The sequence below is a fragment of the Pristis pectinata genome, chromosome 32 (genome assembly GCF_009764475.1).
Source record: "Pristis pectinata isolate sPriPec2 chromosome 32, sPriPec2.1.pri, whole genome shotgun sequence".
Taxonomy (NCBI): Eukaryota; Metazoa; Chordata; class Chondrichthyes; order Rhinopristiformes; family Pristidae; genus Pristis; species Pristis pectinata.
The window spans coordinates 19214863-19242703 of record NC_067436.1 but is presented as its reverse complement, the minus strand read 5'-3'; the positions used below and the strand labels follow the sequence as shown (position 1 = coordinate 19242703).

Genomic DNA, 27841 nt, shown 5'->3' with positions numbered 1-27841 from the left:
TCTGCCGGTTTGTTACTTCATTCTGCACCTGTTGCACCCTAGGGGACTCTCCGCCAAGCTTGTCCAAGGACATCAGCAGTGCTCTCGCTGGTGTCCCAGACACGAACTTCGACACCGATAACCAGTTCCAACTGGATGACGAGCTCAAGATCGAACCACTTAGCCTGGATGGACTGAGCATGCTCAGTGACCCAGATCTCGTTCTGGCTGACCCCTCGATTGAAGACACGTTCAGGACAGACAGAGTCTAATCAGTGCAACTTATTTCTGGCAGGATGGGGTGAGAATATTTCTGGACACTAAAGAGTGAAGAATAACATTACAGAATGGCACATTTGGAGCTCGACAATTTTTTTAATCATTAAAGCACTAGCCATTGCTTCCGTTCTGGTTTTTAACTATGTGCATTTATACATCTGTTTAGCTGGGTTAAGGTTGATATACTTTTCTGTTTAAGCCGGTTGTTGTCAGGAAGAAGCCCAGCCCCAGCACATCAACACCAGAAAATCTGTGTTGTATAAAGCATTTGTCTAAAGTTACGTCATTCTAAACCACTAATGGAAATCTGTAGAATTCATTGCTGGACGTGGCTCTGAAAGTGTGTGCCAACCCACACCATCCCTGCACTGTATCGTGCGCTGGGCTCAGCTGGGACGGCAGATGGGTCGCTACCGTCTGCCACAGAGTCCATGGGGAGGAGAGAAAGCGGACAGTGTCCTGGGCTAAAAGCTTCTTCATAACGTGAGGACACTTTAACTCAGGAACACAACAGCCCATCCTGATCAAATGTCTTTTCAATATTCACCACAGTCTCGCTCACAAAGAGCGCAGAGGCCATCCTGACACCGACGGCCCTGGAATCCGCAAGGGTCCAGACCCTCACTGACAGCCTGGAAGTTGGCTTCATTTTCAAAATGGGGACTCTCTACTTTCATTGATGAAAGGCTATCAATTGAAATAATGTAGGACCAGAAGGAGAGTCACTGGACACTGGGGCCAGAGAGAGTGACCACTGGACATTAGGGCCAGGGAGAGTGGACACTGGGACCAGAGAGGGCAGTCACCAGCCCAGACTTGGAGGTAGTGGGGCACACCGGGACCAGAGCCTGTCACATCTATATTGAGGTCTGGAGGGCCGTCGCTGGACACTGGGGCCAGCGGGCTGTCACAGGACACTGGTTCTTTCACAGCAACCCTGAGAAAGTTGCAGTTTTATTCTCCCAAACAAACACCTACAGATTACAATAGTAACGAGTTCCCACTGTTATTTTGAATTATGAAATGGAAGAATATTAAATAATATCATTGGGAGTAACTGCAGTCCCTCTGACAAGTGGGTGCAGTGGGGACTGACTCCCTTTTACAATTTGTATAAAATTTATATCTCTTAATTAGCAAGGCAATTTCTCAATTGTATAGGGAGGAATTTAAGTAAAATATCAGCATTACTGATATCAAGATTGTGGAAAACTATATTTTTAAATCACTCTACTGTACAGGTTAACGGAGTCTGAATGCCTTAATAGCTGCTTCCACTTTGTTTGGGAAAAGTTGAGTTTTGCATGTTGGCAGCAGCTGGAAGTGTGATGAGAAAATGTATAAACATGTTGAACCTTCCCCACAGACCTTGAACGTCAGTTTGCCGTCTTGGCTCAGTGTTTGAGATGTGCCAACACGATCTACAAAGTGCAGCAGCACAGTGCTGAACACATCCCTTCGATTGGAGTAGTGAATAATTATTTTTTTAAATAAGTGTAGACTCTGTGTTGTTACGTGCATTGTGTCCCGAGTCAAACCTTGGCCCAACGTGGAGCTTGAGAGCGATGTCTTTCTAACACAGAGGCACTGAGCTCTTTCTGGAGCCAGCTGCTGGCACCACTTATTTACCTTCTGTAAGATAGGCTTATTATGAACTTGCTTCGAATGTATTTTGCCTTGGCAATCCTTGGAGCTTGTCTCTCGCAAACTGTTATTTTGAGAATGTTGGTGGGATGGATTGTTCACTGATGTGCCACTTTTCAGCTCCACACTCATGCTTGGTTAGGTTGTATTTTCAGAAGCACTGGCAGTGCATGCGCTTGTGTAGTCACTCTCTGCTCTGCCACAACTTGGCTTCAGGGAAAATCCAGACAAGCTCCGGCTCTGAATTTCTCAGTCTGCTGGCCTGAAAACTGACCCCTTTGTTCAAAAAATCACTGGGTCTTTCTTAAACTAGAATCAATATTTCCATCCAGTGCTTTTCAAACTGAGAGGCAGCTGTATCCTCCTCCAGCAGAATACCAACCATCATCTTGCTCTTAACCAATTGCATTTAGTTTTCCTCCAAAGCTCAGAAGTTCCCAGTTCACCAACGAATGATCAAAGCCATTCTTTCCCACTCTGGAACCCGTCTCTCTCTCAACCCCCACTCACCCTCCCCCTCTCCTCTCACTCTCTCACACACTCACTCTTTCTCTCTTACTCACTCCTCTCTCTCTCTCCTCTCTCTCTCACGCACACACACACTCACACACACACACACGCACGCACACACACACACACACGCACGCACACTCACACACACAGACACAGACACACACACACACACACACACACACACACACACACACAGAGGCAGCAGGTTCCCATTGTGATTGTCTCTCCCTCCTTACGTAATGAATTGCTGACGATGAATGGGTTAAACGAGAGTCGAGGCCTACGTCTGTGGGCTGGGTGAGGCTGTGCTATACTTTGCCTGTGGCTGGGTCCAGTCCGTGTGATTGAGACTGATGGAACGGTGGGGCGTGTGTCTGTGGCAGAACTTGTGCCAGGCTGCTTGCAATCTGTGAAATGAAGAACATAATGAGCAGGAGGTTGGCTCGGAATTCTCCTTTTCCTTTGAAACAATTTAGTCATTTACATATTTTTAATTGTAAGAAACTGAATTATTCACAGGTGCAGCTCTTTGATCTGCATACAGAAGCAGAGGGAGGGGACTGGGGGTCAGATCTGTCGAGAAGGCCAGTCTCAGGCTGACTGAGCAGCAGGAGGAACCTCTCAGTGGGAGCATTGCCTTGTTGCTCGGTGCCCTGACTGCATCCTCAGCCTCAGTGCTGCTCGTTCAGCGTTTGCTTGATGTTTAGACGTACATCCACATTGGTTTGGTCCAATTTTACACAGAGCTGGGTGCAGTAAAGTCCCTCATGGAGTGTCATTTGCCATGGAGTGACAGTTGGATTAGTCTCTGAATTTGCAGCGTCTCCCAGGTGTGGGCAGTGGGTTTGGATCTCGGAATCACAGAGTTCAACAGCACAGAAACAGGCCCTTCGGCCCATCTCATCCATGATGCTCACCAAACTCGTCCCATTTGCCAGCGTTTGGCCCACATCCCTCTAAACCCCTCCTATCCATGTACTTATCCAAACATCTTTTGAATGTTGTTATTCTACCTGCCTCAACCACTTCCTCTGGCAGCTCGTTCCATTTACTGACCACCCTCTGGGTGAAGAAGTTGCCCCTCAGGTCCCTTTTAAATCTTTCCCCTCTCACCTTAAACCCATGCCCTCTAGTTTTTAGTTCCCCTTTCCCGGGAAAAAGACTGTGTGCATTCACCCTATCTATGCCCCTCATAAGTTCACCCCTCAATCTCCTGTGCTCCGAACAAAGTCCTAGCCTGCCCAACCTCTCCCTATAACTCAGGCCATTGAGTCATGTCAGCATCCTCTTGTTTCCAGTGAAGGATTAATCCCAGTTGTGTTATTACCTCATGCCTGTGTTTCATCAACTATTTTCTCACATGATATTTGTTTAAAAGAAACTATTTCATCCCATGCAATCATGATAAGGGATTTCTGCCTCAGCATGGGCTGTAAGCTGTTGAACCATTCACACACCAGCTCCCCACACAATCCCAGCCACTACCTTGCTGCAGGCCACACAAATGCAGTGAACCTCATCTTAACGCAGCGCGCCAGGTGGGACTGCAGGGGTGATGGGCAAGGGTCTGACACCCTGCCCAGTCCTGCTCTCCATTGTTCCAACCGGAAGTAGAATCAATCCAACCGGTGAGTGGGACTGTGAGTGCACTGTCCTGTGAGCAAGCCTGTGTCCGTCAGCTGGTCTGGGTTCCCGCTGCCGATCACAGGTCAGTGTGCCCGTAGGCACCTGGTGCAGCTTTCGTTCCCAGGATTGAATCTGAATTGTGACATGGGCTGCTCGCATGGGGTAGGCAGCACATCATAACCAACCACATGAGAACCTGACAGCTTCAGGAGAGGTGGGAGTGATTGCAGTGACTGGGTTGCAGAATGGAAATGAGCACGTTGGCACCTACAGTGAACCATCCCTCGAGTTGTTACATTGAGTTTGGGTTGTTAAACTCTCTTCAGTTCTCCCCTGTTATCATTGAATTTTGTCAATGTTCATTTTTTAAAAATTCTTTTAATTTATTCTGACCTCTTGAACTATCTGTCCCAGTTCCCCATTTGTGTATTGCTACCTGATCCATTTTTTTAAAAAAGTACTGCTAATTTTATTAATATTGACTATTAAATATCTGTTCCTGTGCTAACATGAATTCAGTTATTGTGAAGTGTACAGTAATATTTAAATAGGATGAGTCTATGCGCTAGTGTTACCTTTAGTAAAGTGTCATTTTGCATTCTGTCTTTCAAATAAAATACATTAATTCAAAGAAATATATGCATCTTTGTTTTCTATATGAATTACATAATGTAACAGAGGATTAACACGGGAGTCAGAAGAGGCAGTGTTGGAAAATGTTAGAAGTATAATATTAAGGAAGTGGTAACAGGCAAACAGCAGCAGGATTGGGCAGAATTAACACAGATTCACAAAATGGAAATAATGTTCGACAAATCTGTTAAGACCTTTAAGGTGCCACACAAGTTTACTAAAATTAAAGCTCATGGTGTTTGGGGAAATATACTGCTGTGGATTGAGGATAAATTGACAGACAGAATGGCGAGGGTGGGAATACATGGGTCACTTTTAGGTTGGGTGTACTGCAGGCTCTTTGTGCGGGAGCTCCAGATGTTCACAGACTATATCAACGGCTTGGATGAGGGATCAAGTGCACTGTATCCAAGTTTATTGATGGTACAAAGCTCAGTGTGAGGAGGATGCAGTGAGGGGGTGGAGACAGGCAAGGACGTGGCAGATAGTCTCGTGGAAAAATGTGAAGTCATCACTTTGAATAATAAGAAAGAAAGATGGAGTATTTTTGTAATAGTGAGAGATTGAAAGTTGGTGTTCAGAGAGAAGTAGGTTTCCTTGCATACATCACTGAAAGTCAACAGCAGGCACAGCAGGTATTTAGGAAGGCAAAGACATGTTGCCTTTTTTGCACAAGCTTGAGTACAAGTGTTAGAGATGCCTGGCTCCACTAATACAGGGCCGTGTTGAGACCACAACCGGACTGTGCAGAGGTCTGGTGTCCCGACCCAAGGAAAGATAGAGGGGGGAGAGTGCAGCCGAGGTTCACCAAATTGATTCCTGGGATGAGGGGTTGCTTTGTGAGGGTGGAGTGTGTGGACTGGGTCTGTGCTCTTGAGTTTAGAACGATAGGAATGATCTCATTGTAATGTACAAAATTAATAAAAACTTGACTACCTTGTACTTGCAGGTTGATGCATGGATGATGTTTCCTCTGATGGGTGAAAAGACCAGGCTTCCGAGTCTCAAAATAAGGGGTCGGCCATTCAGGGCAGAGATGAGAAGTTACTTCACCCAGAGAATTGCAGTCAGAGTATATTCAAGATAGAGATCAGTAGTTTGTTTTCAGGTCAGAAGGAAATCAAGGGATTTGGGCTTGGTGCAGGGAAGTGGTGCTGAGGTTAAGAATCAGATCAGCTATTATTTTAGTATTTGCTAGAACAGGCACGAGGGCTGAATGGTCCACTCCTGCTACTGTTTGTTCTGTTCTTTTTGGACTAAGGAGCCTCGTGTTGTCCAATCTCTTGATGAGGATCTCATCAAATCATTTGTCCACCATTCCTGGGAAGCTCCTTGAGATGCTTTAGTGGGTTAAAGGTGCCACATAAATTGCTTTTCTTTGTCGTTTGTCCCCAAGCTGTGGGACATTTTGAGAGGGAAAGGTAAGATTAAGACAATAGACCATTAGTAGATTGTTTCAGTCTACACCTCCTTAATGCAAGGGCAGCAACATGAGAGAGCAGAACTCGGTTATTGGCATAGCTCCTGAACATACAAGAGAGGTGGTGCAGGGTCTAGAAATGTCTAAGCAGTCTCACCATCCCAAGAATCAGTCTGGTGAACCTTCCACTCCCTCTTTGGCAAAACCTCCTCTCCCCGGGATCTTAGTACCACATCAATCGTTCATTTCAACTCTTTCATCAGCCAGAGAGTTGAAGTGGGGGCTCCTCTGGGGGCAGTTGAAATGGAGAAAGGGGGAGATAGAGGGGATGGGTGTGGAGAAGGAGATGGGCAGGAAGGAGCCTCTGGTGGGTAGTTCAATTGCTGGGCTAAGTGCTTTAGCTAATCTGATGTGTTCCTGGGATTCTGCTGGAACCAATTTTAACCCCTTGTGTGCTGCTGCAAGCAAGAAAGAATCCAATAAATAATCCATCACAGTTAAAATAAACTCTTCGTTACTTATTTAAATCCACATTTCCCCATAGAGAATAACAATGACATTTCAGATTCTCCAGCTGGAAGGTTCTGGAACTTTAAGAAAGATGACTCAAGAAGGAACATCCATCATCAAAGATCCCCACTATCCGGGCCGTGTCATCTTCTCGCTGCTCCCATCGGGCAGGAGGTACAGAAGCCTGAAGTCCCCACACCACCAGGTTCAGGAACAGCTACTTCCCTTCAACCATTCGGTTCTTGAACCAACCTGCACAACTCACTACGTCAGTACAGCAACACTATGACCACTTTGCACTACAGTGCACTTTGGTTTTTTTTATTTTAATTGTGCTCTTTCTCGTAAAAATTGTGTCGAGTTGTTTAATTTATGTTTTTCTTGTGAATGTTGTGTATCTGATGCTATGTGCCTGTGATGCTGCTGCAAGGCAGATTTTCATTGCACCTGTGAATACATGTACTTGTGCACATGACAATAAGTTTGACTTTGAAGATACTTTTCCGACAATGAGTTCAGCCAATTAAGAAGTATCCTTTTGTGAATTGTTCCCTGGGTTGTGAAGGACAGATTTTGTTTCTGCGCTGCGTGTGGGAATTCAATTCAGTTTATTGGTCTTCTGGTGTCCGTCCACCGAAGTTGGAGATCCTTCTATTGGCGGTCTCTGGTGCTCACTTGGGTGAGAGCAGATGGGAGACTCCCTGCACCGCTTCAGTTCAATTCTTTCATGTGTAGCAGCGCAGAAGCACAAGGGCTTATTGTAAAATACAAGGACTTTGTGCGTCTTTATTTCCGTTTTTGTGTGCACATCTCTGAGTAACCACATCATGGAGAAATGTAGATTCATTAATATCATGCTCAGATATTTTGCAATCATTCACTCGATGCAGATGTTGCTGGGAAGCTCAGCATTCATCATCCATTCTATTGTTGGCATATTCTTGTCCTTGAACTGAGGACACAGTTAAGGTGAACCATCTGGTGTGGGTCTGGAGTCACACACAGATGGTTCATATGCGGTTTTATAATAAACTTCTAGTTTGAGACTGGCATTTTATTACAGAATTCTTTAATTTCTTGAACGTAAATTCCCAGCCTCCATGATGCGTTCAAAAGATCCAGATCCTCAGACTAACTATTCCAGGAATTTAATCTCACTGCCCTTATATCCTGGGAACATCCAGGAGGGATTCGTGGTTCACCAGAACTCCCAGCTGTAGACTCTGAGGGAGCCCGTCTGGAGTCCCCGCTGGTCCCGGTCCCGGTCCCGGCTCACCCAGAGGATCCAAACTCTCCTCCTGACCCTCAGCCACCCCCGGACCAGATCCCGTGACTGCCCCTCCCACAGCGCGGCGCTCCCTCAGTTATGCCCCGCCCACAGCGCGGCGCTCCCTCAGTTATGCCCCTCCCCTCAGCGCGGCGCTCCCTCAGTATCGCCCCTCCCAGCGCGGCGCTCCCTCAGTTATGCCCCGCCCACAGCGCGGCGCTCCCTCAGTACCGCCCCTCAGTGCGGCGCTCCCTCAGTTATGCCCCGCCTCCATTTCTCCGCCAATAGGAACTGGGCAGGGGCGGGGCCTGTAGCCGGGCGGTGACGACATCGCCCTGCGCCCGGCCGGTCCCCGGTCTCCATCTTGTGTTGCGGCGGCACCGGTCCCGGTCCCGGCATCATGGCGGCTCCGCTCAGCCTCAGCGCCAAGCAGCCCCCGATCCAGTCCACGGCGGGGGCCGTGCCCGTGCTCAATGAGAAGGGTAACCCGGGGGGAGCGGGGCGAGGCCAGGCCGCGGCTTGCGGCCTAATCGCGGCCCGAGGCTCGGGTTTGGGGCCGTGGCCCCAACGGCGGGGCTGAGCCCGGGCCGGGTGCGGGGAGGGGAGGGGGCTGAGCCCGGGCCGGGTGCGGGGAGGGGAGGGGAGGGGGCTGAGCCCGGGCCGGGTGCGGGGAGGGGAGGGGAGGGGGCTGAGCCCGGGCCGGGTGCGGGGAGGGGAGGGGGCTGAGCCCGGGCCGGGTGCGGGGAGGGGAGGGGAGGGGGCTGAGCCCGGGCCGGGTGCGGGGAGGGGAGGGGAGGGGGCTGAGCCCGGGCCGGGTGCGGGGAGGGGAGGGGAGGGGGCTGAGCCCGGGCCGGGTGCGGGGAGGGGAGGGGAGGGGGCTGAGCCCGGGCCGGGTGCGGGGAGGGGAGGGGAGGGGGCTGAGCCCGGGCCGGGTGCGGGGAGGGGAGGGGGCTGAGCCCGGGGACCGGGTGCGGGGAGGGGAGGGGGGCTGAGCCCGGGCCGGGTGCGGGGAGGGGAGGGGGCTGAGCCCGGGCCGGGTGCGGGGAGGGGAGGGGGCTGAGCCCGGGCCGGGTGCGGGGAGGGGGAGGGGAGGGGGCTGAGCCGGGGCGGGGTGGGGGGGTGGGGGGGGGGATGTAAGTTGGTTTATTATTGTCACAGGTGCCGAGGGGAACATTGTTCCGCCCACCGTCCGTGTCCATCAGTTCATCACCCAGCGCGCTGAGGGAGTGCAGGGGAAGCAGAGTGAAGTGTCCCCGTTTGACATATAAAGATGTAGATAAAGATATTTTTTCATCAGTCACATGTACATCGAAACACACAGTGAAATGCATCTTTTGCGTCGAGTGTTCTGGGGGCAGCCCGCAAGTGTCGCCACGCCTCCAGCGCCAACATAGCATGCCGACAACTTCATAACCTGTATGTCTTTGGAATGTGGGAGGAAACCGGAGCACCCGGAGGAAACCCACACAGACACGGGGAGAACGTACAAACTCCCCACAGCGGCCGGGATTGAACCCGGGTCGCTGGCGCTGTAATAGCGTTACGCTAACCATTACACTAAGTTGCAGAAAAAGTGCAGGCAGACAGTAAGGTGCAAGGTCATAACTAGGTGGATCATGAAGGCAAGAGCAACACACACAATACTGGAGGAACTGAATTGGTCAGGTGGGTCAGGCAGCATCCATGGGGGGAATTGGACAGTTGACATTTCGGCTCGAGACCCTTCATCTCTCAACCCGAAATGTCAACTGTTCATTTTCCTCCACATTTGCCTGACCTGCTGAGTTCCCCCAGCATTTTGTGGGTTGCTCTATATTTCCAGTATCTGCAGTCTCTCTTGTGAGGTCAGGAGCCCGTCTTATCATACAAGAGGTCCTTTCAGTCGTCTTATAACAGTAGGGTAGAAGCTGTCCTTGAGTCCAGTGTTACGTACTTTCAGGCTTTTGTATCTTCTGCCTGATGGGAGAGGGGAGAAGAGAGAATATCCAGGGTGGGCGGGGTCTTTGATTATGCTGGCTGCTTTACTGACACAGCAAGAAGTGTAGACAGGGTCCATGAAGGGGGGCTGGTTTTTCGTGATGTCGAGTTGAACTGCGAGGAAGGCCGGTTGTCGACTGCTCCTGGGATTTTGCTGCACTGCATGTGGGATCCTGCTGTGCAATAATTGGTGGTTACCCTGTCCTCTTCGCAACAGTGACCACGTGTCAGTTGAACATTGACAGGGAAGTTCTTCATAATCCCCCAGTCATAAAAGGTGCTTTGGCAATCACAGCCTTTAAACTGCTGGGGCTCTGTAGCTGTGTTGAGTTTCTGCACCCTCGTTTTGTTGCACTTAAATTCTGTGTGTCCCCAATGACCCTCATGAATTTCTACAGATGCACCATAAAAAGCATCCCATCCGGATGCATTGCAGCTTGGTATGGCAACTGCTCTGCCCGGGACTGTAAGAAAACACAGAGTTGTGAACACAACCCAGTCCATCACACTCCATTGACTCCGTCCACACTTCCCACTGTCTCAGGAAAGCACCTAGCATAATCAAGGATCCCTCCCACCCCCTCTCCCAATGGGCTTGAGAACACGAACCACCAGTCTCAATGACAACTTCTACCCAGCTGTTATAAAATTCTTGAACAGACCTCTTATATGATCAACTTTTGATCTCTCAATTACCTCGTCACGGCCCTTGCACTTTATTTGTCCACCTGCACTGCACTTCCTCTGTAACGCTATATTCTGCATTCTGATTTTTTTCTCTTTTGTACTACCCCAATGTACTTCTGTTTAGAACAATCTGTCTGGATGGCATGCAAACAAAAGCTTTTCACTGTATTTTGGTACACGTGACATTAATAAACCAATTCTGTTTCCATTTTGCTCTCTAATAAGCTGACCCTACCTGAGCCCGGCCAACTTGTAGCTGGGTCGGGAGTACTGCGGGTCAAGCTCTTTTGGAATGGGTGCTACAGGTGATCAAAGATTTAACTGAACACAGCTTCCTCCTGTGCCCAGGTGAGGTGTCTATGGAAAAGGTGAAGGTGAAGCGCTATGTGTCCGGTAAACGACCAGATTATGCACCGATGGAATCCTCGGATGAGGAGGAGGAGGACTTCCAGTTTGTTAAGAAGCCGAAGGATACAGAGGCTGAGCCTGAGGTGAAGGAGGAACTGGCGAATGACCCACGTCTCAAGCGACTCCAGAACCGACTGTCTGAGGATGTCGAGGAAAGGTTAGAAAATCTGAGTTCCTTGCTCCACCAGGTTTCAGCACACTCAGACTTCAGGGCAGATGAAATGCCTGACTTCAGCTGGAGCTAACGGCAGACTGGTTCTTGTGTCCCTCAGTTCAGGGCTCCTGGTTCCCATCCCAAATGGAGCATTAAGTCAGAGAAACATACGTATGTACCGAGGGAGAGCTGCAGTGTTAGGATGAGATGAGACGGTCGACCAAGAGCCCAATTCTCCTCTTTTGATGGGGTCAAATGTCCCACAGGCAATATTCCAAGAAGAGTGAGTGAGTTCTCCCTGATACTTGATCCAATATTTATCCCTCGACTAACCTGACGGGAGAACAGGCTGGTGGTTTAGTTCCCTGCTGCTAACTCCAGAATTTCTGAGGTAATGTTTGTTGCTGTAAGGACTAGTGTTGCCGTTTTCCTTGCTGCAGGCTGGCCAGGCATCGGATGATCGTTGAACCAGAGGTGGTGATGGAGGCAGAGTCTGAGGAGGAGGGTGAGGCATGGCACGTGGATCGGGAGGACAGCAGTGAGGAGGAGGAGGAGGAAGTGGATGATGAGGTGAGTATGAGCCTGACCCTGAGCGGCAGTGAATGGGCAATAATGAGTGTTGGTGGCTTTAACCTGACTGCCCCGTCTGGGCAAATTAGGGGACTGATTATGGGTTTGGAGAGATTAAAAATCACCAGTGCTGATTCCGTTTAAATAACTAACCTGTCTTCACTTCAATTTGCTGACCAGTCTGAGCTGTCCCCAAGAGTTCTGTAATTTCACCTGCTGCTCTTGGCAGAAGGAGCCAGTAGGGAATTGAGGCGAATCATGTCGATGGATTTAGATGGAAGTTGGATGGGCACCTGAGAAAGATGGGGATGGAGGGATGTGGTGAAAAGCTCCCAGACCTCTGCCAGGTTCACCACAGACAGCTGAGATGCAGATGCCAGTGTGTATGTCAATCATGGCTGGCTGCTGCTATGATTTTATTCAGCAAGACCACTAAGGAGGGATCAACTTGTACATTCGCATGTACATAAGGCAGTCAGCGCCTGCAGAAGCACACGTAGAGTGGTCAGTGCGGTGGGAAGAAGGAGGGCTTGAATAAGTTGGATACCGAGGGAGGCACAGGATGGAGACAGGCTCTTCAGCCCTGATCATGTTCATACTTTCCCACCGGACACCTCCCAACCTTCCGTTACGTCAACATAACAATAAACTTCCTTTGTCTAGTTTTATAATCAATGTTTCTCCCCTGTTCTGCAATAGGAAATCGAGCGTCGCCGTGCCATGATGAGGCAGCGGGCCCAGGAGAGGGAGAATGAGGAACTGGAACTGCTGGAACTGGAGGACGAAGGAAGGTCTGGGGAAGAGTCGGAGGAGGAGTCTGAGTATGAGGAATATACAGACAGCGAGGACGAAACTGAACCCAGGCTGAAGCCTGTCTTTATTAGAAGGTATGGCTCAGTTGCTGCACTGCCTGACCCACAGCATTCCTCCTGAAGCCAGGAGAGTGCACAGCACCCTGGTCATAAACAGGCCAGCAGCTGGCTGGCTGGCTCTGTAAGGAGAAGCATCATCAGCCAAGCATCGTAAGGAATGAGGCTTGTGTACTTTAGGCAGTGCACAGTGATTGACATTGTAGCTGTGTTGTCCCTGTCCTGGGAATGTTTGATGGGACAGTGCAGAGGAGTTTTACCCTGCCGGTGAGCTTTCCTTCAACAGCAGTGAGTTGTGAAGAGGATGTGGAGAGACTTCAGATAAAGTGAATGGACAAGGATGTGGCAGTTGAAGTACAATGTATGGGGAAAATGTGAAATCATTTCATGTGAAATGGAAGTAGAACTTTGTTAAAAAAAATAAAAAACTAGATTGGGTGTTGGTGTTCAGAAGGATCTGGGTCACCTCGTGCACAAATCACTGAAAGTTTATATACATTTAAACATAGAAAGGCGAATGACGTGTTGGCCTCTTTGCAGGAGGACAGAAGTACAACAGTAAAGAGGTCTTGCTGCAATTATATAGCATCTTGGTGAGACTGCATCTGGAATATTGTGTACAGGTCTGGTCTCCCTGCCTAAGGAAGGATATACTTTTGGTCGAGGGGGTGCACTGAAGGTCCATATCAGGTTGATTCTTGGCTTTGGGGAGTTGGGAACTGGTCCTTTGACAGATTAAGCAGACTCAGCCTGTACTCCAGAAGAATGAGATAATCTCATTGCAACACGCAAGCTTCTTAAGGGACTTGACATACTGGATGTAGTGATGATGTCCCCCGGGAGGTGTCTGGAGCCGGGGGTCACAATTGGGTATTCTGGACAGATAAAAGAATCTTCTTCATCCAGTGAGTGGTGAATCATAGAACAGTACAGCACAATACAGGCCCTTCGGCCCACAATGTTGTGCCGACCTTTAAACCTCGCCTAAGACTATCTAACCTCTTCCTCCCACATATCCCTCTATTTTGAATTCCTCCATATGCTTATCTAGCAATCTCTTGAATTTGACCAATATACCTGCCTCTACCACTGCCCCAGGCAGCGCATTCCATGCCCCAATCACACACTGGGTAAAAAACCTTCCTCTGATATCTCCCTTGAACTTCCCACCCATTACTTTAAAGCCATGCCCTCTTGTATTGAGCACTGGTGCCCTGGGAAAGAGGTGCTGGCTGTCCACTCTATCTATTCCTCTTAATATTTTGTACACCTCTATCATGTCTCCTCTCATCCTCCTCCTCTCCAAACAGTAAAGCCCTAGCTCCCCTAGTCTCTCAATCTCTGAATCTCTGGAATTTTCCAGGTAAGAAGGATGTAGAGGCTCAGTTACTGTTACCTTGAACATAAAGATAGATTTTATAACTATTGAGGACCAAGAAATGAGTGCAGGAAAGCGGTGCTGAGATAAAAGATGAATTGTGACTGACTGGATGGTAGGGCAAGGTAGACGTTACACTTAATGAGTACTCTCGCTAATTGATGGCACAGTCACAGGGAGCTTTACTTTGTCTAATCCATGCAGCATCTGCCCTGGGAATGTCTGATGCTCTCTGCTGACGGGCGGTTGTGACCAGCTCCTGTGGGTGTGTTCCCTTGTTCCTGCAGGGAGTGGAGTCGGTTGGAAGCTTGGAGGATGGTGCATTTTCTGCGCTGATGTTATGGGCCAAGCTTTAGGCCAGCTTATTGGTCATTTAGCTAAGAGATTTTAAAATTGATGAGCCAGCTCTTCCTGCTGCTCAGGTGATTATCATGTTGGCTCCAAGCCTTCAAGCTGTCCTTCCAGCTGAGTTTGCCGACTGCTCCAGGCTGGAACCTGACCACCGCTGTTGGAGGTGGACCTAATGTGCCTTCCCTCAGGTGAATGTGAAGGTGTCTTCTGCCATGTGAATGGGCGTTACAAAGGCAGCATGTTGGCCACACTGACCACACATCAGCGATACACCATTGGCGGGAAAGGATGTTGGGATGTCCTGAGGATGTGAGATTTATAGCTTGTGTAAGATCTTATTTCCTTTCCCCTGAGGCGTATGCCATTAGCTGCTCTCCTCTCTAATTCCCCTGTCTGCTGTTGGCAGGAAGGACCGAGTCACTGTGCAGGAACGGGAGGCTGAGGCCCTGAAACAGAAGGAACTGGAGCAAGAGGCAAAGCGCCTGAGTGAAGAGCAGCGCAAGTACACACTGAAGGTGAGGAGTGGGACTTGTGCCTGGCTGTTCCCCTCCTGTCCCTCTGCACTGTGGTGTTCTTTCCTCTGGCTGTGGTCTGTGGATGTGGGTCAGGAGTAGAGGCTTGGTAGTCCCTACCCCTGGGGTATTGAAGAAGCACCAGTTAAATTCATGAAATAAAAACAGAAAATGCTGGAAACACTCAGCAGGTCAGGCAGCATCTGTTGAGAGAGAACCTGTTTAACCGCTTCAGTTCAATGCTCCCTTCTGTTTTGGATTCCCAGCATCTGTTCGTTGGATTTTTCATTTAAGTTCTTGCTGGCTGGCCAGGGGAGTTGATGGGTTTGGAGGGTGCGGGGGGTGGCACCAGTGGGGACAGTACAGATTTGGTGCGGAGGAGGGTGGTGTGGATGAGGGAGCCCATGGGAGAAGGTTCACTGGCAGTGGTGACGGGGGAGGGGTGTGAGAACAGTCGGACCAGTGGGCAGGGGATAGGTGGGGCCTGCCTCAGTGCAGGGGGTGATGGTGGAGGATGCTGTGAGGGCCGTGTCTTTCACTGAGGTAGCCGACGGTGTTTTGCAGATTGTGGAGGAGGAGGCGAGGCGGGAGATCGAGGAGTCGCGCAGGACACTTTCTGCCCTCGATGCGCTCAACACTGACGATGAGAACGATGAGGAGGAGTACGAGTCGTGGAAAGTTCGGGAACTTAAACGCATCAAACGGGACCGGGAGGAGCGGGAGTCGTGAGTATCCATCCACCGCGCGTTTCACCTACTGCTGGAAAACTCAGACCATCACCTTCACTTGTGTGTTTAATTGCTGCTGTGTCTCGGGAAGCAAAACTGTAACCCAGTTGGCCATTGGCACTGAGCCAACTCTCGCCCAGTCAAATACTCTCCAATATACCACTTAAAAGTAACTTACAAAAAGGTCTATGGTCCAGTATTGTCCAGCATGCCCACTCCCGGATTCTGCACGTCATTTTGATCTGAGTATAATGGAGTTCTTTCTTCTCGCGCCCTCCTTTGTTGGTGGAGGGATGTTTTCTCATTGAATTCTCCGCCTGTTGTGCAGAATGGAGAAGGAAAAGGCTGAAATTGACAGGATGCACAATCTGACCGAGGAGGAGAGACGAGCAGAGCTTCGAGCCAACAGCAAAGCCATTACCAACAAGGCCAGCAAAGGGAATATAAGTTTCCTGCAGAAGTATTATCACAGAGGAGCCTTTTTTATGGTGAGCTTGGGTACTTTCAAGCCTCAATATTTTGGGCTTCCAGGGAATTTAGATGCAACAGTTGGTGTTCGCTCTGATCACTTCTGTGGCGTACGCAGTGGGTGTCTGCGGAGGCAGGATTGGCCTCTGCTTTTGTGCTCAATGGCATAGCCAGCTGAGGCCTGCTGAGTTCATCCCTCCCGGGGAGAGGAATGGCTGTAATACCACTGGAGCCAGAACCCTGGGGAGAGGGCAGCAGCTTGGGAGGTGGAAGGGACGGGCTGTGTCCTGCTGAGACCGGATGACTGAGGTTGCTTCATGTGTTTTGTTGCAAACTATGACTTGGCGTGGGAATACACAAATCAAAACGTAATAAACTATGAACACTAGAAATCTGAATGCTGAAAATACTCAGCGAGCCAGGCAGCCTCTGTGGAGAGGAAATCAGATCAGACGGTTCTGCTCTCCACACATGCTGCCTGACCTGTCATGTCAAATACACAATTTATCAATCGATGTTGATCTCCTTCGAGTGTGTTAGACTAACTGAACCGTCACGTTTCCTGTTTAACAGGATGAAGAGGAGGATCTGTACAAACGGGACTTCAGTTCCCCGACCCTGGAGGACCATTTCAATAAGACCATTTTACCAAAAGTCATGCAGGTACGGCATGCCTGGATTCCCAGAGGCCTTGTGTATGTGTGGCACTGCTCTGGGATAATTGTCCTCTGTGGAAGTAATGAATGGTACAAATGTTGGGAGAACCTCGAGTGGAGGGCAATACTACTGTGTGCACCCAGGGTATTGGAGTGGGGATGGTGGGCGGGGGGTGGCGGGAGTGAGGTGTGGATGTGGACAGGTGGTATCAGAAGGACAGGCACTTTGTGGAGATGTGTCGCTGAGTTTTTAGGGGTTTTCCACAGTTAATGGAATCAAGATCAGGGTTCAGGTCAAGGAGCTACTTGCTTTGTCACTGATGTTTGGCCAAGAAGAAATGCAGTGTAGGTCAAGTAGGGAAAGAAAGGTTTTCTCGTGGACACCTTTCATCAGGATGCCACTTTTCCCAATGAATGGTACAATGTGGACTATATATGAAATGTCACATTTAAGAAATTTTCTGAGGAGATAAACATTGTTAAGAAGATTTTCAGTTGAATTGCCATCATCTGGAAGGCGCCTGGAGGAGGGGCACAGTGATAGCAGCTGGTTACAGCTCCAGCAGCCCAGGTTCAGTCCTGATGGGGTTTCTACATTCTCCCAGGGCTTCCTTTGGATGCTCCAGTTTCTTCCCACAGCCCAAGACACACAGTTTAACTGGCAATGTAGGTTGCCCCATGTGTTTAGGTGAGTGGTAAAATCTGGTGGGAATTGATGGGGATTTGGAGAGAATAAAGTGGGATTGGTGTGTGTGGGTGGCATAGAGTCAGTGGGTTAAATGGCACGTTTCTGTGCTGTATGAATCTGTGACCTCTGTGAACAAGCAAATTTAATGCCAACTTTAAGGCAGAATTGGGTAACTGCTCGAGAGAACAGTAGCAGGGTTCCAGGAAAACAGGGTGGGGACTCATCAACTGGATCTCTCAAGAGACACAAAACAATTTCTGCTATGGGATACTATGTATTGGTGCATATCTGTCTTGTGTGACGTTCACCTGGGTGTTTTTGGAACAATGATTCCCAGTTGAAACTGAATATGGTTTCATTTCTATCCAACTCCAAACAACATTAGGTCAAAAACTTTGGCCGTTCGGGACGGACCAAATATACTCACCTGGTCGACCAAGATACCACCTCATTTGACTCTGCCTGGGCTCAGGAGTCGGCTCAGAACAGCAAGTTCTTCAAGCAACGAGCAGCTGGTGTGCGAGATATTTTTGAGAGGCCCTCGGCCAAGAAGAGGAAAACCACGTAATTGCGTTGGGATGTGCTCCCGACATCCATCATCGGTGCCCTCTGCTAGCTGTTACCACCTCGTGTCCCACACGCCCACTGTCGTGCGTGCAGTTTGAGGAGTTTATAAAGCTCATGGAGACTCTATTGTAGCATTGTTTATCCAGTGACCATGCTGGTCACCCATAATTTAAACTTGCTTTTTAAAGAGAGCTTATTTTCTAAAGTGTTTATAACTGTGTAATCATGTATTCTTTTCCATTTCTGTTGTGTTGATAGGATAAAAATTGCAAGTTAACCAATTGTTAATGTTATTTCATTACACAACGATCTGAGGGAGAAGGATCTCAGTTCTGTAATGGGAGCATGTAACCCTGAACCTTGTGCAGTAATCCTTACTCCCACAAGACTTGTAAATTACAACATAATGTCAAAAGTGTGAGGAAAGGTAGAATATGTGGTGATCTCGAAGTCTGTGGAAGCAGATTCGGTTGTAGCACTCCAAAGAGAATTGGATACAAGTTTAAACTTGAGGGGAGGCTGGATGAAAAATGAGGGTGAATGAAACAAGGAAATGTTGATGGGGTTAGATGAAGATTGTGGGGTCAGCTTGTGATAAATAAACAGCATGGACTTGCTCTGCCAAATGCCCTGCTGTAGTGTTGGGGGAAAGTGAGGGAAACTGGAGCTAATTGGACAACTCTCTGAAATGGCTTGTGTAGCTCCTGGAGTTAGATGGGCTCTTGAACAATTTAATTCCAGTGTTGCGGACCAGATACATTTACTATTGTAGCTGTTTTGGACAGAAGAATGATCTGGAACTTGTGCCTGAAATGTATGGAAACAGTCACTCTGGACTTGTAGAAGGGAGTTGTGTAGTCATGTGAAGGTGGGAATTGTGTCTTGTGTCCTGGGGTTTTGATTACGGTGGCTATAGAGTTAGTGGGTGCACTGGTTGTCAGAATCTAGAATGGTTCCCACAGGTTGGAAAGTCGCAACATTACCCAACTGTTTGAGAAGCCAGACAGAAAATGGGGAATTGTAGACCAATTGGCCTGACATCAGCTGCAGGGAAAATTTATTGTTAAGGAAATGGAAAATAAGGATAGGATTGGACAGAGTCAACATGAATTTATGAAAGGGAGCTCGTGTTTGACAAACCTGTTAGACATTTTTGTGGTTATAAATTGCAGGGCAAACCGGTTAGTGTTTTTTGGTCTTTAAGAAGTTCTTTCATAAGGTGCCACACAACATTATTAAACAAAATTAAGAGTGCAAAATATTGGTGGTAATGTACTGGTGTGGTTTGAGAATCAGTTACCAGACTTAAAATGGAAGGGAGGAATAAATGGGTAACTCAGACACAAGAGACTGCAGATGCTGGAAACCTGGAGCAACGCACACAAAATGCTGGAGGAACTCAGCAGGTCCGGCAGCATCTCTGGAGGGAAATGAACAATCGACATTTCGGGCTGAAACCTGACCTCCTGAGTTCCTCGAGTATTTTTTGTGCATTGCAATAAATGGGTAATTTCAGGTTGGGAGGCTGTGATGTGGGGTTCCACAGGAATAGATTTGGGGCCCCAGCTGCTCAATCTTTATCAATGATTTGGATGAGGGGATCATGTAACATACCCAAGTTTGCTGATGATACAATGCTTTTTGGCAGTTTGGGTTGAGGAGGATGTGAAGTTCTTCAGAGGTTAAGTGAATGGACAAGGATGTGAAGGTGGGATATAGTGTGGGGTGAAAATGTGAGGTCATTTGTATCTTTTCCTTGGTGAAAGATTGAAAGGTGTTGGTTTTCTAAGGGTCCTGGGTGTCCTTGGATCAAATATCAATGAAAGTTAACAGGTACAGCAAGAAATTGGGGAGGTAAACAGTATGTTGGCCTTCATTGGTAGCACAGTCATTAGTACTACTGCCTCACAACGCCAGAGACTGGGTTCAGTCCTGACCTTGGTGCTATCTGTGTGGAATTTACACATTCTCCCTGTGACTGCAGATCATGCTGGGTGCTCTGATCTGCATTCACATCCCAAAGATGTACTGGTAGGTTAATTAGCCATGGTAAGTTACCCCTTTGTGTAAGTAAATGGCTAAAGAACCAAGAAGAAGTTGATGGGCATTGCAAGAGGATTTGAGTGCAAAAATAGAGGTGTGCACCAGTTATATGGGGCTGTGGTGACAGCCGGAATATTGTGTTAATGTCTGGCCTTCCAAGGGAAGGATAAGAGGGAATGCAGTGAATGTTTCTCCAGGATGATTCCAAGGATGTTGGGTTTTTGAGGAAACGTAAGCAGACTGAGTTAGGAGACTGAACTTTCACCAAACATACAAAATTCTAATGGGGCCTGACAGGGTAGATAAAAAGTTGAAATTTGTTCAGCTGGAGTGCAGTGAATCTTTGGAATTCTCCAGCCAGGAGGACTTATGGACACTCAGTTTACTCAAAGGGATAGATTTCTAGATCTTTAGAGAATCATGGGGTGTGGGGGTCAGTGCAGGAAAGTGGTACTGTGTTTACAAGTAATTATTATTTTGTCTGAGTTGGTAGGAGAGGCCAAATGCCCCAGTTCCTGTTTGTATCACTTATTTTGTTCTTGCTCTTCAGAGGTCCTTTGGAGTTGAGGGCTCTTGAGGTGACTGATGAGGCAGATGTGGAACCTGTAGCTTCTTCCTCATGTGGGGCAGGAGGTGGGCAAATGCATGGCTTCGAAGGTGGTGCTTTGCTGTGCCACTTGTGCTGGACCTCTGCATGGTCCCAGTGAGGGGAGCAGGGGGTCTCACCCATCCCTTCACCGCTCCAGTCGTGGCTGAGGACGTTGCACCTGCTGCATCAGCTTTAGGAGGGGAGGTTGGGTGCAATGGGAGGGGGCTAGGAGGGGTGGGAGGGGCCGCAAGGCCGCCGGCGGGCGCGCGCGGTGACGTGTTTCCGGCGGCGTGGCCGCGCACGGACGGGTTTCCGGCGGCGTGGCCATGGCGGAGGCGGACGGGGACCTGGACCTGGAGAACGAGGAGACGGAGCGGCCGGCGGAGAAGCCGCGGAAACACGACAGCGGCGCGGCGGACCTGGAGCGGGTCACCGACTATGCCGAGGAGAAGGAGATTCTCAGCTCGGACCTGGAGACGGTGAGGCCCGGGGAGCCTGATGTCTCCCCTCACCCCCCCCCGTTCCCTCTCCCCCCAGTCCCGTTCCCCTCCCTCCCCTCCATTCCCCTTCCCCCCGTCCCCCTCCCTCCCCTCTGTCCTCCTCCCCCCGTCCCCCTCCGTCTCCGTCCCCCTCCCCTTCCCTCTCCTCTCCTCCGTCCTCCACCTCCCCTGCCCTCTGCTCCCTCCCTCCCTCCTTCCTTCCCCCTCCCTGTCCCCATCCGTCTCCCTCCCCCCGTCCCCCTCCCCCTTCCTCCTTCCTTCCCCCCCTTCCCCCTCCCCTCCTCCCCCCTCCTCCTCCTTCCCCTCCTCCTTCCTTCCCCCTCCCTCTGTCCCCACCTCCGTCTCCCCTGCCCTCTGCTCCCTCCCGTCCCCCTGCCCTCTGCTCCCTCACCTCCCTCCCCGTCGCCCCTTCCCTCCCTCCCTCCCTACCCCGTCGCCCTCCCCTCCCTCCCTCCCCCCCGTCGCCCCTTGCCCTCCCTCCCCCCGTCGCCCCTCCCGTCACCCCTCCCCTCTCTCCTCCCCCCGTCCTCCTCATCTCCCCCTGTTCCATCTCCCCTCCCTCCTCTCCCCCCCAGTCCCCCTCCTCCCTCTCTCCCTGCTCTCCTCCTCCTCCCCCTCCACCCCCCCATCCCCCTCTCCTCTACTCCTCCGGTCCCTTCCTCTTCTTCCCCCCCCCTCTCCACCCACCTCTCCCCCACCCCTCTCCATCTCATCTTCCCCCCCCGTCCTGTGCCTTCCCCCTACCCTACCCCTCCCCCTTCCTCACCCGTTCACCCTCGTCCCTACTCCCCTCTCCTGCATCCCAAAGCTCCTCCATCTGTGGGTGACAGGTGCCAACCCAGGGTCGAGGTGCGACTGAGGATCCCTGGAGAAAAGGGTGGAGGACAAAGGATACCTGTGCAAATAAAGAAACGGGCCTGCAGGTTCCTGGGTTTTAGTTGGGGTTGGATCATTTGTGGGGGTGGGGGGAGAGGAAGGGGGACTGTAAGTGAGGTGTGGGCAAGTCTCATGGTTCCAGCCATGTCTTTTGGGGAATGATGCTAGGACATCTCTGTCCACAGGGTGAGGGTGGTGCGGGACCTGTTATCAGCAAATTGTAAATCAGAAAATGAATGATTTTTTGTTCTGTGCACGGATGTGTTCGTAAGTTAAGAAGTGTGGGGCCAAGGATGGGTTTTTCCCCTCAGCCCACTTCCTCAGGGCAAGGATGACTTGCTTGTTCTCCAGTGCTGTGGATTCTGAGGTGGCTGCTTGAGGCCTTTGTGGGAACTTCAGATGTTGCCACACAGAGGTCAGGACAGGCTGCTGGACCATTTGTGAGGTTGTGCACTCCTTTCACAGTTTACACAGAGTCTCAGCACCATCCCAAACATCCCTTCTGCATTTTGAGTAGTCAGAGGCCAGAGGTTCCCAGGAGTTGGTGGGAATGCTGCATTTTTTTTAGGAAGACCATGAGAATATTCTCCAGTGTCTTTTTTTACCTGACAAAGCTCTGAATGAAGTGAAGCTGCATTAATGTTATAGCCACGGGTCATCCTAAGCTCGCTGAACAATGGAACAGGCTTGACTTCCTGGGAAGCCCCTGTTCTTGAGTAAGGTGATGGGTCTGGGATAAGATAGGAAACTCTGTAAGGGAAACGTGTTCACTGGGATATCCAATGGGATTTATTTTGTGGCAGTAATTATAGGTTGTGATCCATGTGTGTTTTTTCTTCTAGGCAATGTCCGTCATTGGAGACAGGAGATCCCGGGAACAGAAAGCCAAACAAGAAAGGTTGGAATCTCCAGCTGAATGAATGTGGTTGTTCTTCACTGTAAATACCTTGTGCAGAGGTGTCTCACACTGATCTCCAGGTCACAGGGAAAGAGAGGAATGGTACTGGGCAATGGAATCCAAGCCCCAGCTTGTAAACCACTCTTGTACTGAATCTGATGGAGTGCAGCCTCTGTGCTCTTGTAGCCGTCGACCCAGTTCCTAACACCAGGTTCCCACCCCTCAAGCAGGCTACCTCCTTCCCTCACTAAATCTCCCACTGCTTAAAAACCAGCATTCTGCTGTTGTGCCCTCTGGCTGTCTTTGGCTGTCTGCTTCCTGTTCTCTGATAACTCCTGACTCCAAGAACATTGATTTATTATCCTCATCGAGCTCTGCGTGGGCTTCTGCCCAATCCCTGTGACCTGCAGTTTGTCCTCCAGGAGCACAAGGGCTCTTCTGAATCTTCCTCTTCCTCTGCCTCAGTGAAACAACTTCAGCTTTTGTGGGTCTGTGCTTGGGACCACTCCATCTCACTAGCACATCTCTCAATGCCCTGTGTGTTCTAAACGCACCCAAACCCATCCAAGTAGCCACTTCCCTCTCCTCATGACCTGTGTTCCAATTCTTCACCTCTTTAATCCAGCTCTGTTCCCCTCAATGCTGTGGATGTGGATCTGCAGGTTAAAGTTCCCTGCTCCAGATGTTACTGAACTGGTGAAAAATGGGCAGTGATTATTGTCTCTTTGATCTGCAGGGAGAAGGAGCTGGCAAAAGTAATCATCAAGAAGGAAGATGTTGAACTCATAGTAAGTCATGTGCAAGGTATTCAATGTGCCCTTAGTTGCCCTGTGTCGAGTCGAGCTTTTTTTTGGCAGAGATTCTTTTCTCTGGAGGAACTTCCTGTTTGGGCAGTTGTGACTCTATACTCCGAGAGTCAGAGCAGAACAGCTGGATTTAAGGGAACGCTGGATAAACATCCCTGGAAATAGGAGTTGATCATCAGTTGAGGGAATTAGGACAAGGACTGTGAGCAGATTGAATAAGCCCAGTTGTTGGACGGTGCAGTGCAAGTTCTGCATCGGTGTGTAATGTGTGGTTTGCCGTTGATCCACAGTCGCTTTGGATGTAAGGGGATTTTGGTGTCTGACAAAGTGGACGCAGTACTTTCTGGAATCACTGAACCCTTGTTGCTGGGAGGCAGCACCAGATATGGTGACGAGTTTTTGTGCACTGTCACCTCCACAGGTTCTCCAGGATCTAGACTAACATCTTCCTGCATGTTGTTGATGTCTCTCTCCAGTCTGAACCCTCCCTTTCTCTGCACCCCCTCCCTGTCTGTTATTGTTCCATCATTGGCAGCTGTGCCTTTAAATGTCCTGGTGCTGAGCTCTGGAATTCCCACCCTCTCCATAAAACCAAACTCTTTGGCCGACCTTTGAGTAATCTGTCCAAGCAGTGTTTCCCAGGCTTCGCGTTGAATCGGTTTTGCAATTGATGTTTTTCTAAGTTAAAGCTGCTGCATAAATACAAAGATCAAGGGTGGGAATTTTCATTAATTTAGTGCTCAAGTAGTCACGTGGTGAAATGTTTGCCTCCTGGGTGCTGAAAGTCATTTGGCTTCCTGGACCACTGAGGATGTTACAGCAGATGGTGCCACCATTAAAAATTATCCCTCGCAGTCCCTCTGCAGCCCAGGGAGGGTTGCTTGGCAACCAGAAGCCTCCCGATTAAGGTTTTGTTCAGCATTTCCTGAGGTGCACATTTTTCTGTCATGTTGTCAGTTCTGTAGTATTAAATAGGTGCTTGAGCAAAGCAAGTGATTTCAGGGACCCAGACCCACCTTTATTGAAGATGTTACTCTTTCCAGTGCAGCATTGAGCTGAAATCCCAGATACTGCCTTGAGGATGTTTAGATTCCTTGAAAGAGGATGGCCAGTTGGTTCCTTGGCAGTGCTCCCACTTCCAGCCAGTACCAGGCCGGTCCTTTATCCTGCTGCTGGTTCAGGACCACTGCAGCTGCCGAGTTGATCACTCAGTGTTCAGTGTTTACCCTCCAACTAATTGAATTGAGCAGTGTTCTAAAGTGATGAAGCATGAGACAAACGTGGGAATTTCTTGGCATTTTTCTACAGATGAACGAGATGGAGATCTCTCGGAGTGCAGCTGAGCGCAGCTTGCGGGAGCATTTGGGAAATGTCGTCGAGGCCTTGATTGCTCTCACGGACTGAGGCCACAAGAGTGTCGTCTGCAGTTGCCCTGGACAAGTTTGGGAGGGTCGGGAGGATTGCACAGACTGGGGAACGACGTGAACAAGGTGGGACCTCTGGACAGGTCCATCTGTTTAAATGCTATCCACTGTTTGGTGACAGGATTGGGAGGGTTCCAGTCAGATGGTACTATGTGCAGGTGCTGTTTGTGACCCAGTGCTGAATCCTGAAGATGGACATCACCTTCCAGATGGAAAAGGTTAAAAAGACTCATAACTTGAACCAATAAATTACAAACTCAATCTCAAGCATGTCTTGGCTGTGTTGGTCGTTTGTTGTGTGCGGAGAAATGTTTCTGAGCTGACACTGTGGGGAATAAATCCCTTTGGCATGGAATTGATGGGGGTGAGCAGCCATTCACACCAGCCTGTACAATCCTTCAAACCCCGTCTTTCCTCTAATTAGAGATCATTGACCTAAAATATTATCTACGTTTCACCAAGAAACTGATCTGTTGAGTATTGTTGTTTTAATTTCAATATTAGCAGTAATTTTTAAAAACCAGCCCTCATCATGTCTGGTCAGACTTGCAGTCCAGCCCATATAGTGTTCACTTTTAGTGGGAAGAACTCTTGTTGTCGTCTGTTTGATGTTTCTCAATTGGAGCCCACTAACTTGGTTGTTTTCTGGATTCCATGGGGATTTTTCTGAACTTTATTAAAGTAGCTGCTGTTCTGGATAAAATTCTCATGCTTCTCCAGTTTGTTCCTGTGGCTTTGTTCTTCAAGCACAAGGAATAACCATGTTCTGGAAATGGACTATGCTCCCCATGTCTGGATGTGGGGAGTGAGCCCAGGGTCATCTGATGAGCACAGGGCTAATTTGAATCACACTCTGCGTCTCCTGGTTTTATTGTTTGACATCACTTCGATTTGATTCCCACTCTGATTTCATTCCAGTCCTCTGCTGTTTTCAGACTGTTCACTAATGATGCATGGTCTTTGAGGAGATCTTTGACAAACCACAACGGGCAGTGTGGACAATTGGTTTAAAAACTGTTCAGGGGAAGGTGATCATTTAGCATCTCGCCTCTGCCATTATTCAATGTGCTGTTTCATTTAACATAGTCATTGTGGTTTAAGATGAAGCCATACAGCCCACCTCCAGTCAATCCTATCCCCCTGCTCTATTCCCACAGACCTACACATACACTTCCCTCAAATGCTCATGGATCATTTTTGAAACGTTGATTGTCTTCACTTCCACCACTCTGCCCAAAACTTTTAGTCTTATGGTCCCAGTCCTTGTACCATCAGGAAGTGCGAACAGGTTATCACTTAACCTTTCCTCCAAGGAGAACAACTCCAGCTTTTCCAACCTTACCTTGAAGCTAAAATCCTTGGCACACTCTGCACCTTCCTGAGGACCTTCACATCCTTCCTAAAGTGTGTAACCAGAAACAGTGCATTACTTGACTTGTGACCTGACCAGAATGTTAGAAGTTTGACAAAGCTCTGCTTTTGCACCCATTGCATCTGTTTGTGAAGATCAGGTGTTCATGCATCCCTTTTATAACCTGAAGTTACAGAAATCTATCAGTCCCAATTTGAAATGAACAAGTGAGCCAGTGTTAAATGTGGTTTACAGAAGCGATTGCCTAATTTCTACACTCGGTATAGTGTTTGCCAACTTCACTTCTGAAACCCTGACCCAACTTTTAGATGCTGCCCACAGTGGCAGACAACAACAAAGGCACAATAAGTAATTCCAAACTCCAAGGTGGACGTTAGGTGGTGGTATGGAGCAGGTGTGACAAAGGGAATTCAGTGGATTGGAGGTACATTTTGACCTGGGGCAGGCTGCAGTTTGTGAAAGATGGGAGTGAATTCAGGCAGCAGATTGATGGGGTTCCAGTGGACAAGGCCACAGGAAGACACTGGAACAGGTGCATGGAAGCAGTGGGTAACACTGGAAGTGCTCAGCAGGTCTGTGGAGAGAGATGGAGTCAACACTTAACAGTGATGTTTTAACAACAGTCCTGATGAAAGTTCATCCACCTGAAGTGCTGACTTTGATCATTTGGTGTTGTAGCAAGAGTTTCAGTGTATGAAAGTTAGGTGAAAAATTAAAGGAGTAAAAAGACGAATTAGGACTGGGGATTGCAAAGCGGTTTGCTCGAAATGCTTAAAGCTGTGAACTGTTGAAATTTAGCAGATAAAAACTGATTCTCTCCAGTAACAGAAGATTCTGGAACAGATGTACATTCAAACCCAGGAGTGTGAACTAGAGAAACATCTTCACATAGAATGTTGAGGGGAATTAGTGAGTGATATAGAGGCTTTGTCAACACTTAAGGAACAGGTTATTGGGTGGTAAATGAATGGAAGGTGTAGGGATTGTAACTATCTCTCTCTGGTGGCCGGTGGCATTGAGTTCTGCATCAACATCCTAGGAAATACCATTGATTAGAACCTCATGTCCTGGGTCAAAGTGTCCGTGGCTCTTGCCTGTCTGATGGAACACTTGGATGAGCTCAGATCCAGAATGCTCAGGAAACCCAAACATTCTGCATTCTCCAGGTCCAAGCATTCTGCTTAAATGGCACCCAGCATCTGATGCACTGGCACCTTCCAAACTAGGGCCTTTTCCATCAGGAGGGAATAGGGCCACGGACATATGGGTCATCACCCTCTGCAGGTTCCCCTCCAAGTGCCATACCATCCTGACTTGGAAATGTATTGCTGTTCCTTCATCGTCGCTGGTTCCGAAGCCTGGAGCTCCCTCCCCAGTAGTACAGTGAGTGTATCTTCAGAGGAGCTGCAATGGTTCAAGTGAGTAACCTCAGCCAATACTTCAGTGGGA

General features: G+C 49.1%; 3 protein-coding genes across 6 annotated transcripts in view; all 3 read left to right on the top strand.

Moving 5' to 3' along the window:
- Positions 1-2562, top strand: part of crtc3 (CREB regulated transcription coactivator 3) — a 78939-nt gene extending 76377 nt beyond the window's left edge. For all 4 annotated transcript variants that reach the window (XM_052042600.1, XM_052042598.1, XM_052042599.1 and 1 more), the window contains one exon: positions 43-2562. In XM_052042600.1, the coding sequence (XP_051898560.1) occupies positions 43-251 (209 nt within the window). In that variant the 3' untranslated portion in view covers positions 252-2562. The remainder of the gene's footprint in view (positions 1-42) is intronic.
- A 5625-nt stretch (positions 2563-8187) lies between these two features.
- On the top strand, positions 8188-18363 carry mfap1 (microfibril associated protein 1). Its single transcript, XM_052042603.1, has 9 exons — positions 8188-8353; positions 10884-11100; positions 11538-11667; positions 12367-12554; positions 14672-14780; positions 15342-15502; positions 15834-15993; positions 16547-16636; positions 17703-18363. The coding sequence occupies exons 1-9, from the start codon at positions 8272-8274 to the stop codon at positions 17883-17885; spliced, it is 1320 nt and encodes a 439-aa protein (XP_051898563.1). The 5' UTR covers positions 8188-8271; the 3' UTR covers positions 17886-18363.
- Positions 18364-20813: 2450 nt separating this feature from the next.
- Positions 20814-25287, top strand: hypk (huntingtin interacting protein K). The gene is made up of 4 exons (XM_052042604.1): positions 20814-20995; positions 22735-22790; positions 23527-23578; positions 24905-25287. Exons 1-4 carry the CDS (start codon positions 20843-20845, stop codon positions 24998-25000), a joined length of 357 nt encoding a protein of 118 aa, XP_051898564.1. The 5' UTR covers positions 20814-20842; the 3' UTR covers positions 25001-25287.
- Positions 25288-27841: the final 2554 nt, after the last annotated feature.